Source organism: Caenorhabditis briggsae, assembly GCF_000004555.2.
Source record: "Caenorhabditis briggsae complete genome, chrX, whole genome shotgun sequence".
NCBI lineage: Eukaryota > Metazoa > Nematoda > Chromadorea > Rhabditida > Rhabditidae > Caenorhabditis > Caenorhabditis briggsae.
The window spans coordinates 13,601,406-13,612,412 of NC_013491.2; the positions used below are offsets into that span (position 1 = coordinate 13,601,406).

Genomic DNA, 11,007 nt, shown 5'->3' on the forward strand with positions numbered 1-11,007 from the left:
GCGAGAATGAAAAAGTAGAAGAGAAAGGAAGACCCTTTGCCTCCTCTCGTAAAACATCGAATGCTACCATACGGGGACCATCTTTAACGAGCTCTTCGTTGTTGCTCCTTGAGTTTCTGGTGTGGGAAATGGAACAAGAATTGTATTGGAATCCTGAAGGAGAAGATGATGAGAGAATCAACAATGGTTTTATATTAGCCTTTTCCTGGAATAGTGTGGTTCTTAGAGTGGCCAGTTGGTTCAAGAATGAAAAAAAAAGGATTTCAAATTTGGATGAAGAATAAGCTATTCATTTTCTACAGATGCAGCACCAGTCAATAAAATATACCAAACGTATTTTCCCGTTGATTTCTGTCTATTGTGACCATTTTCAAGAGTCTATTGGCTAAGAAGTTACCGATCAACTTGAAAGTTTTGGAAAGTGCAAATCAGACCTGGTATCAAAACTTTGTATTCACAGAATTTTTTGAAATTTTCTAGTTTTCCTGATCTATGCCAATTTCTGAAAAACACCAGTTCTTTTTCAGCTTTCATAAAAAGCTGAAGATTTTTTAAAAAATTAGTGTGACTGCAAAGTTTTTAAGATCTGTTGATTCAAGTCGAGCTCCAGCCTCCAAAAAAAGGCTTAATAGGCGGAAAATCAACAAAAATAAGTTTTCGTATATCTAATTTCCCGGTACCATGAAAAAAAAATTTCAAAACGATAAAATCTTTCGGGAAGACTTTCTAGACAATTTCTTAAAAATAGTGAAAAAGCTAAAGTTTCAAATAAATTCAATCAACCGTTGAATCCAAAAAACCGATCATTCTCAGAATTGAAACCTAATCTGTGATAGATGGATCTCCGAACTGCAGACTTTGAAACAGTTCTTTTGTTTATTGCCAGAGATATCAAAACCGAACTCACTCATAAAAACCTATCGGATGATTTTGCCAGTTGAAAAAAAATTTGAGTCCTCTTACAGGAAAAATATATTAATTCTACTAAAGCTGGTGGTTAAAAATCCTCTTTACTAGGTTTAACAGTAATGGCAATTTGGGAAAATGATTTATAATAGACGAGCAAAACAACTAGAGAGTACGGTAGCTCAAATTCACATGTTTTCCCTCCTTTCCAGAAAAATAATGCATTAAACAAGACAAAACAAGGGATGAGTGAGTCAAAGTCGTTTTCTTTTTTCCTCCTTCATTCATTTTAAGCTTTTCCACTAGCCCTCTGGGTGAGAAAGGCACTCAATCATTTTGAAACTCTTTTCCTCCTCACCATATGCACTTTTGAACACGTACCAGTGGCCTTCAGCCTCGCTTTCTCAATGAAAACCTATCAATAAAATGACAAGTCCCTAGAGGGATAACGTCTGCAACACATTGGACAACGGAACATTGAATCACACGAAAAGAGATTGAAATGATTAGATAACAAGATTGAAATGAATTGTGGAATTAGGAGGAAGCCAACAAATTTTATCTCGCATGTGTCATGTTTTTTTGATTGGGTGGCATCTTCTTCTTCAGCGACGATGTGAACTTTGAAACTCATATAAAAATAAGTGCACTTGGAGGAGAGGAACTGAGAATATGATGAGGACAAGCTTCTAGATGTCAACTAGAAGGAGTAGGAGAAAAAAATTGGAAATTGAATTTGGATCCCATACGCACAAGCCCATAAAAACTACCCCCACCACCCATCAAAATTCTGAGGGAGAGGATAGGATATGCTTGAAAAGATATTCGCGTTATGAAATGAGTAAAAGTCAAATTTTCTGCTGCAATATTTCATGTGAATTATTCATTCTTATCTCCTCGTGTAAATTAATTAGAACTGAAAAAAATGAAAAAGGACAGACAGTATGTAAAAGGGATTGCCAAATAAAATTTGGAAATTTGGTAGGATTACTCGAACATTAAAAAAATTCAGCTTCAAAAAATTAGAAGGACTTTACAAGCATTACAACAAGAATTCAAAAAAACGTGAAAAAATCGGTGGTATTTTATCATGCCACGAAACAAATGATTGTGCAATCATCTTGTAAACAACAGATGAGTGAAAAATGAGCTGAAGAACAAAGCAAGAAAACATGATAGGGGGTCGATGATGTAGTCTCTCTTTCTCCCTTCTTTTCTTCAACTCTCTCTCTCTCTCTCTCTCACTCTCTTTTTTAAATGAACAAGCTCTACTAGTGCATTTTTCCATTTTTCGAATTTTCGTTCTCCGTTCACTTTGGTTATAAACCAGAAGTGTTAGATATTCTAATAGCGCATCTATCAAAAACTGGAAAAAAAAACATTTTCCGAGAAAACCTAACAAAAAATATGAGAAAAAGAAGTTATGAATGATATCAACGATGATTGCAATATTAATCGAATATTCTAGTATATTTGCGACGATGAGCCACAGAAGGGATGGCTCAAGTTTTTGACATATTTTTCAGATATTTTTAGACATGAGATTTTCAGACATATGTTGGATTTTTTCACATTTTTCTAACTGACATGTCAGTATCTCTAAACGTTTGCTCCTGATGAAAAATTGAGTTTTGAAAAATTTGCTACAGTAAATGAAAGAAATCTACCAGGCACATTAGCAACATTGATATGAAGGTTGATGTGAATATTCCAATAAAATGACTTCTTTATTTTCAACATTTAGCCCGCATACCTCATTTTTTCGTAAAATATAGTAAAAAGTAGTTAACTAAAAAAAATTTATATCATAATATCAACCTTATTTTGTCAGTTATTCACTTTTTGCTATCTTTTACAGGAAACGAAATAAATTGGCTCAAAGTTGAAAAAAGAGTAATTCTATTGGGGTGTTTACAGTACACATTTTGGTCTGTTTTGTTAAAGATTTTTTAGATAGAAAATGAATTTCGAATTCTCGAAAATGAATAAAAAATTGTTCATTTGCAGAAGACAGTAGCGTTTATTGCATTTGTACCATCACCCAAGGTTTATTTTCTAGATTTTCAAAATTCGGATACGATCTTTGAATTATAAAAGTATCATAAAGTTTAAAAAATAGATCTTTCAATATGAAACATGTATCTAGAGGTTTTCATTGCAAGCTGCAAATTCCGAAATCTTCAATGAACAAAATACTAACCTTCTCTTCGTTGTCGTGCCAGGTATCGGACGGGTCTGTTTGTTGTCTGTGAAAAACGGTAATTTCGAAAATTTCAAAAAGTGAATTCGTGGATCAGAAGAAATAAGATAAAGAAATTATTTTGACAAGATATACAAATATTAAACAAATAATGGAAACAATCCCTGAATAGATGCTTTTTAATCAGATAATAAGAGAACAATTTGTAAGCTGACAAGAATTTAATTCAGGATTAAAACTTTCATTTAAAATACAATTGTTTCAGAGGAACTCCTAAACAGCTGACCAATCTAAGAAATCTGAACCAAAAATGTTTCAACGGAAGTTGCCATATGGGAAGACAAAGGGGGAAATCTTGGTGGCGTTGGGGTGGTGGTGGTGAAGAGAAAATAAAATTACGTTTTTTTTGTTGGCGAATATTCGAGTGAAAAAAAACACACACACCGAGTTGGGATGGAGGCGGTAAGTTCAGTTTCCAACAAACAAAAAGTATTTTCGAATCGTTGAGTGAGGTGAGGTTTTTGGTTCTATACCAGAAATTTCGAACCCAGTTTTTTTTCTTCTTAAAGTTTTTTTTGTAAGCAAAGTGAAACTATGTGAGAAAAATCTCAACTCTCCCTCTGATGTCACAAAATCGAGTGGGAGTTGAAAAATGAGAAGGAATTAAAAGAAAGGGAAGATGGACTTGGTTGTCCAAATGTCCAGCAGGAAACTTCGTTTTTCATTGTAGAGAACGTATTTTTAGAGTGGCATGGATAAGCAAAGTATTTTCAGATTTCAAAAAATGAGTATAAACTTTCCAAAAACAAACTCAATGTCAGACTAATTGCATATTTTGTGAAAATCATTCCGAACACGTAATAAGTATTTTGAGAGAGTCTTAAGGAAAGTTGCATGGTGTATGAAATGACAGCTCATCATAAATAGAGAAAAAATGTTGTTTTTAAACTCATCTACCAAAATGTACATACACATTTCAGTAAGGGCTTCTAGTCTTCTTGGCAAAAAAGAAACATGCCGGAAAGACGGAGGAACGAGAAACATAGAAAAAAGTATGAAGAGCGATCGAAATGCATTTCAGATGAGTTACCGACATACAGAGAAGAGAGAAATGAAAGAAGAGACAACAAAAAAAAATGTTCTGGAACGGACCGCCGCACACACAATCAATTGATACATCTTCTCTTCATACTCTTTAAATATTCAATTCAGTGATCCAATTTTTTTCTTCTTTCTTTTGTTTCTCCCTCCTCTGTTTTTTTTTGTCGCTGTTCTTTTCTTCGACAAACTACGAATTCAAAAAATGAGTAGATGGTGGTAATACTAGGATACCTATTGCACCTTCGTAGGTAAATTTCTACAAGCAATGTTTCCCCTGCTAACTAGAGCATGAAAACCACATAAAAACAAAGAGGTTGTGATGGGATAAAGGAAGAGATCCAGGTAAGGGTGGTGCAAAAAAAGAAAAAGAAAGAGAGAAAGATGAATGGAGAAAGGATATGTTTATATGAAAGGTGTAATCATTTCTAACGATCTTGGTTTTTGGGAAGGTTTGGAGTTTCGGTTTTTCTATAAGAAATGGAAGGGACTGAGAAGAAAAGAACATAATGAAACTTTTGTTTTTACAGTCTAATAGGCTTACAGTCTAATTTACAGCATTATAGTACCGGGCAATAAAATATACAAAAACGTAGTTTTCAGTTGATTTTCGGCCTTTTTGACCATTTTCAGAAGTGTGGAGCTGGATTGACAAGTACGCGATCACTTTGAAAGATATGGAGGGTGTAAAACAGACCTATTCTAAAACTTTCATTCACAGGATTTTATGTAAATTCCTAATTTTTCTCCAATTTGCCGATTTCTGAAAGACATCCCTAATTTGTCCGGTATGTACTTAAAACTCGAAAAAACAGGTGTCTTTCAGAAATTGGCAAATGACAGAAAAAACTAAAAATTTTCAAAAAATCGGTGCAATGCTTTCAATCTAGAACTGTTTTACACATACCAAAGTTTTCAGAGTGATCCGACACTTGAGAGCTAAGTCAAAATAACGGAAAATCAAATGAAAAATACGTGTTTTCATATCTTATTGACCGATGCTGTATGTAGAGACAATAAAATATACCCTACTTTAAAAACTCTGGTGTCAATGATCTGTACATTAGTGAACCCTGTGCTACAAAAACTCGAAAGCTTTGAAATTGAAATCTGCCAGACATCCGCATCCATATGTCCTACTCTCTCGGGTAGCCCTCCAACTGTTGGCTATTGCCACTTGACGCCCCGTGCACACAGTTTCCAATCACAAACTGCGGTGTTAAAATGATAAATGAAGTATTTGGGCTAACAGAGAGCTAGGGCAAGCGAAAAAAAAAATCGGACACAAAATGCTGCTAACACAAAGTCAATGAATTTCGAGGGCAATGTGAGATAGCGAAAAAAAGGCGGAATTTCGGTTCTGTTTCAATGCTTGAAGAATGAGACAAATAGGGAAACGAGGATGGATTATTCATTTCGGTTTCTCGAAGCCAAAGAGTGCCTCATTCAACGCCTCTTGTTGCCCAATTCAAACCAACAATTTTGTGACTGGCTCTGGTTTTTGGAAGGATTCCATTAAGAATCCAATAATTGTCCAGCAAGAAACAAAGGAAAGGTCAACAGCTCTTTAGTGTTCAAAGATTACGGTATCGAAAAATCCAACATTGTCATGATGTAGATTTTTCAAAAAAAAAAATCCAAAACATGTTCCGTCATTCAACAGAAACATTCCAAATAAGAATCGTGGTTTCTAGTTTCGTTTCTCTTCACACTTGATTGGTTTCAAATGTGTTCTTTCATCTACAAGCGTTGGCTGAATAACGAACGAGTTTTTCTTTTTTTTTGTGGGCTCCATGCGATGTGAACCTTTACATGGGAGAATATTGGTATGTTTAAGAAACTTAATAACTTTTTTATAATTACTGTCTAACTTCCAGCTTTAAACTAATTTATCTCATTTCCTGGACAAGATAGGAAAAAGTGATGAACTGACAAATAATTTTTGATATTACGATGAATATTTTGCCAGTCGACGAATTTTTGATACTTTTTAAAAGAAATGAGATACAGTACCGTTCCATAAAATATGCAAAAATGTGCTTTGCAGTCGATTTTCTGCAATTTCGACCATTTTCAGGAGTCTAGAGCTCAGCAGTCAAGTGTCCGATTACATTGAAAATTTTGGATGTCATACAAAAGATATAGATTGAAAATTTTGCATTCACAGAACTTTTTCAAAATTTTTAGTTTTCCAGCTATTTACCAAGAGTTGAAAGACACCTGTTTTACCGTCTTCTATTCAACAACGGGCGAAAAAGTGAGTCTTTGAGAAAATAGCAAATAGCGAAAAAAATAGAAAATTCAGAAAAACTTTTTGATTGTAAAGTTTCCAGTCTAGGTGTATTGCCTATAGAGGCTAGATACTTATGGTCTCGTGTGGTTCAGTTTAATATATAGATTTATTGAATTGAAAAAGGAAGAAAGGAAATAAAAGAGGGAATTTGGGAAGAATAAAATTTAACCGATCTTTGGAGACGGTGGCGGCGGTTTCGTAGACTTTGAGTGACGGCAATTAGGTGACAGTAACAACTGAACAAGGTAGCAAGATAATTGAGCTCTTTTTATACTGAAAACAGTTGATCATAGTGTCAACTGATGACTAGTTGAGTCCTGTGCGCGACACTGTGTCCTTACACCGTCCCAAAATTTCAGAGTTATCCGACACTTGACAACCGAGCTCCAGACTCCTGAAAATAATCGTAATCAATTTCAAAAAACGTGCCAGTAGGTTTTATTGACCGGTACTGTATATAGGTTCAAATTTGGCGGTTCGAGAGGCGTTCTATTAGAGCGCTTACAGAACCTTAGTTTTGTAAAATAAAAAATGCTTCAGATGTATCATCGAAAACTACACGGTCTTAGAATTTTTCAACTTTTTTTGCTTGTACCGTTTTTTTCTCGGTGTAGTTTTTTTTGAATTGTAGCCACTTTCCGCCAACATCTTTATCTCCGAACTTGAGTCATTGAGCCGCGAACATATTTTTGCGAGATCAAGTGGCTCTTAGAACACGAATGACAATTACTTTATTTGACAACACATTCAAAGATAAGTTCAAAGTTTGGGTTTCAAGTTTACAGACTTTTCTGCAATGGAAAAGCAAAGAAGCTACACTGCGTGGGTTGTCAGGTTACAAAAGAAAATACAAAAAAGAGTAAAAAAGAAAAGAAGAACAATTAGTATCTCTTGTCAATGCTGAACTCGTCGCGGATGATCTTCGGCATTTTTCCGATCTCGGATCTCCAGTACTGAATGTATTCGCCCTCCCAGGTCTCATGAGCAAGAACGGACTGCACCTTAATTCGAGGATGATTTAGAGAAATTGATTGTGATTCGGTTGAACTCACGCAATATTTGCAGCGAATCGTAATTACGCTGTCGGTGTGCTCGACCTTGAACTCCGAGTTCTGAGATGACACCTTGTTCTATTACATTGGAGAATAGCCATTAAAGTCTGAAGTCTCTTACCTTTGTGGTTCCTGGTCCCAAACCAGCATGATAGGCCTTGATGGCGTTGATAATGGAGTCGACTCCATAGAAGCTCTCCTTTCCTTTCTCGATCAACACAGCGCTGTCATCGTAGAACTTCAGCAGCCCTTCGTAGTCATCAGCGAAGACGGTGTCTGAGTACACCTTGAATAGCTTGCAAGCATAGTCGTTGATATCTGTAAAAAAATGATTTTAAAGCGAAAATGAAGAACAAACTTACCGCAACTAGCGGTTCTAACTTCCATCGTTAACTCGATTGTCCGATGAATGTGAGAATGATACTAGTAATACTATCAACAACCGAAAAAGGCGGTGTCGGTATCGGAATTCAGTTTCAAGGTTGTTATAACATCCCCTCTTTTAGATATTGTTTATCACCCGATTAGTAAGAACGCAGTAATAGAGATAAAAAAAGAGAATAGCCTTCAAAACACAGTTTCGTCGCAGAAAAAAGAAGATGGTGTGGAACGGAAATTTATTTTGACAGATTGATGAATTACCGTTTGGAAAATGGAAGAGAAGATAACAAGTAAAATTATCTTTCTTGCGAGCCTAAATGTAGTTTAATGATATTGAATAAACACAAAATGGCTAGGGTGAATATATCCAAATTGATATCCAAATTGAGAAAATAAACAAGTTGAACGTGTTGGCTGGTTTTAAATGAAACATGAAAATGAGAAATCACCGAAAAGTCTGACAGTGTGACCAAAAATTTTTTTCAGTGAATATTCCAGAATTAAGTAAAATCCGTGACGAAATCTAAGAACATATTCAAATTCAATTTTTCAGATTCCCTCAATATAGGTCTCAAAACCATTAGTTTATTTAGTAAAGCCAAAACATTTTCAGCACCTCATCAACTTTCACCAGATATGTTTTTTAAATGTTAAAAAATCAGCTAGTTTTTTTTTGAAAATTTTTCACAACATTTTATTCACATATTGTATGTAGTAATACAATTTCTGGCCAGTCTTCTCTGTGAAAAAAGTTGGTATCTAGTTTGGTTTTTGAACAGAAGTAAAATTGGCAAACATAAAAAGAATTTCGTTCAAGATTTGTTAATTGATGATTGACATTTTTTCAACTTGATTTCTCCAATCAGGAAATAGCTAAATGTACCATGAAATAAAATAATTTAGGAATACCGTGAACCATTGCAGTTTTTCGGTTCGAGATGTTTAGTCTAAAAATGGATTAAACAACAGGTTAAATCTTGTTTACACTACCGTAGGCCACTGCTTCATTATTTCTATTAACACAACGAGGCCACTGCTTCATTTTCAGATTATAGACTTTTCCCAAATATTCATAATGTACGATTGCCACTACATTCTTTGTTTCACATATTGCATTCATCTTTGCTTGCTCCAGATGACTCAACGTATGCCCGTTTTTACAACTTATTCCATTGTATTTTTGGTCAGCCAACAGATTCAATCATCGTCTATGTTTAAAAAACGCAACTTTTGCCGGTTGTGACTCATGGTGCTCCGCCTTCTTTATTGTAGCAAGCACCAACATGTAAAATTGCTTCTTATGATTGAGACATTCGACTTGCTACTTCCTGTGTCTGTCTGCTATTCTCTTCGCTGTCTTTATTTTGAAACTGTTTTCAAATCGAGAATTTCGAGGCCTGAATGCAAGAACCGTTTTGAGCATACTGGCCTCCAAATTTTCGCTTTGAATTTTAGTTACGCGTGGTGAGAGTAAGTTTAGGGACCCTTCCCAACAAAATCTCAAATAGTGGCATTTACACAAGCAATGGTATGTAATGCCCTGTACGAGATTTGGTTGGTGAGAAGTCTCTACAATAGGTATCATTTTAACACTAGAAAAAGAAAAATCGTGATTACTTGCACTGTTTCTATAATTTGATACAATGTCTTGTTAAAACGTGTATTTTGGGAATTCGGGTGTGTTTTTATGTCAAGACTGTTAAGATAAATTTTGCAGAAGTTAATTAAATGAATCACATAGTGGAGATGGTAATCAACAAATGAAGAACATTATCTGAAAAAGGACACTATTTCAAAAGTAAGGAGTCCTTCAGCAATTAACGAGTTAGTCAAGTCCTGTCTTATTATCCGCAAACATTTTTTACTAATCCATCACTATCAAAACACAGCTTGTCTGACAGGACATGTGCGAAACATTACACCGATTCATCGCCATCTCCTAATGACGGGGATCCACCCGCAACTACCTTGTGTAACGAGATAACAAGAGAGCAATATCTCTCTTTTCTTTTCTCTTTGTTCAGAAAGCGCATTACACCAGCGGGAAAAAGAACGAGAAGAAAAGAGAAACAGCAGAAGAAGAGAAGGTCCCGTCATCAGTTGAACTGATTTCACGTCTCTCCATTCTCATTCTAGTTACTCACTTCGATTACTCTTATCAGCTATGCTCAAAGCAGGTCCACAAGGTTTGACTCCGGATGGTGAAAAAAAGAAAGCTCGGGTTTATACAGATGGATTGTAAGGGATACAGTGATGTGATGAATAAAAGAAAATGCAAATTTCAGCTTTGATTTTGTACATTTTTCAAATGCAAAACTATTATGGCCAGCTAAACAGTATGGGAAGAAATTGATAGTTGGAATCCATTCAGATGATGAGGTGAAAATAACGTTTATTGTTTTTTTTTGCAATTATTCGACTAGCTTCCCCGAAACATCTATTTTCTCAAGCGAGTCATATTCAGTCACCATACTATTCCCATTTTTAGCTTGACAACAATGGAATCTGTCCAATTTTTACTGATGAAGAACGATACCGACTGATTTCAGCAATACGATGGGTGGATGAGGCATAAATCATATATTTTCTCAATCTAAAACGTTCTCTTCAGGCGTTTGAAGATGCTCCGTTTCAACCTGAAATTTCCACGCTCAATCAATTGGATTGTGATATTATTGCTATTCCAGGCGAGTGTGCACAGGTCATAAACCTAAGAAAATCCAGATGTTAGGACACATGGTCCCACTATCCTTCTTTTTTATTGACCCCAAACCTTTCAGACATAAGCCATCCGACAACTGTGGAAACTGCAAAATACGAAGAGATTCGGGGCAGCGACCGGGCAAAACAATATGTTATTTCGGAACATGTAACCGATCAGGTACGCACTTGATAAACAAAAGAATGGTAATAAAACAAGATTCATGAGGATTCTTGAATAGTTGTTGAGTTACTCGTAATACTTGTAATCCGGGCCTTTGCCGGGCCTTCGCGGGCCCTGCCATAATTTCTTTCAGAATCTATATTTTCGAACCGACAAAATCAGATATGATAGAGCTCCACGAGTACTACAAAAC

The 11,007-nt window shown here is 35.5% G+C and overlaps 3 protein-coding genes across 3 annotated transcripts in view; 1 reads left to right on the forward strand and 2 right to left on the reverse strand.

Moving 5' to 3' along the window:
* Positions 1-3,950: 3,950 nt before the first annotated feature.
* Positions 3,951-4,182, reverse strand: CBG27833 (the record flags this gene model as incomplete). Its single annotated transcript, XM_045240025.1, has 2 exons — positions 3,951-3,985; positions 4,134-4,182. 2 exons carry the CDS (start codon positions 4,180-4,182, stop codon positions 3,951-3,953), a joined length of 84 nt encoding a protein of 27 aa, XP_045099904.1.
* Positions 4,183-7,378: 3,196 nt separating this feature from the next.
* CBG16840 lies at positions 7,379-7,936 on the reverse strand (the record flags this gene model as incomplete). The annotated part of the gene is made up of 3 exons (XM_045240026.1): positions 7,379-7,621; positions 7,671-7,867; positions 7,912-7,936. The coding sequence occupies 3 exons, from the start codon at positions 7,934-7,936 to the stop codon at positions 7,379-7,381; spliced, it is 465 nt and encodes a 154-aa protein (XP_045096072.1).
* A 2,158-nt stretch (positions 7,937-10,094) lies between these two features.
* The window catches only part of CBG16841, a gene marked incomplete at both ends in the record, with an annotated part of 3,644 nt that continues 2,731 nt past the window's right edge, over positions 10,095-11,007 (forward strand). Inside the window, 4 exons of the mRNA XM_045240027.1 lie at positions 10,095-10,168; positions 10,216-10,309; positions 10,542-10,656; positions 10,711-10,811. Of these exons, the coding sequence (XP_045096073.1) occupies positions 10,095-10,168; positions 10,216-10,309; positions 10,542-10,656; positions 10,711-10,811 (384 nt within the window). The remainder of the gene's footprint in view (positions 10,169-10,215; positions 10,310-10,541; positions 10,657-10,710; positions 10,812-11,007) is intronic.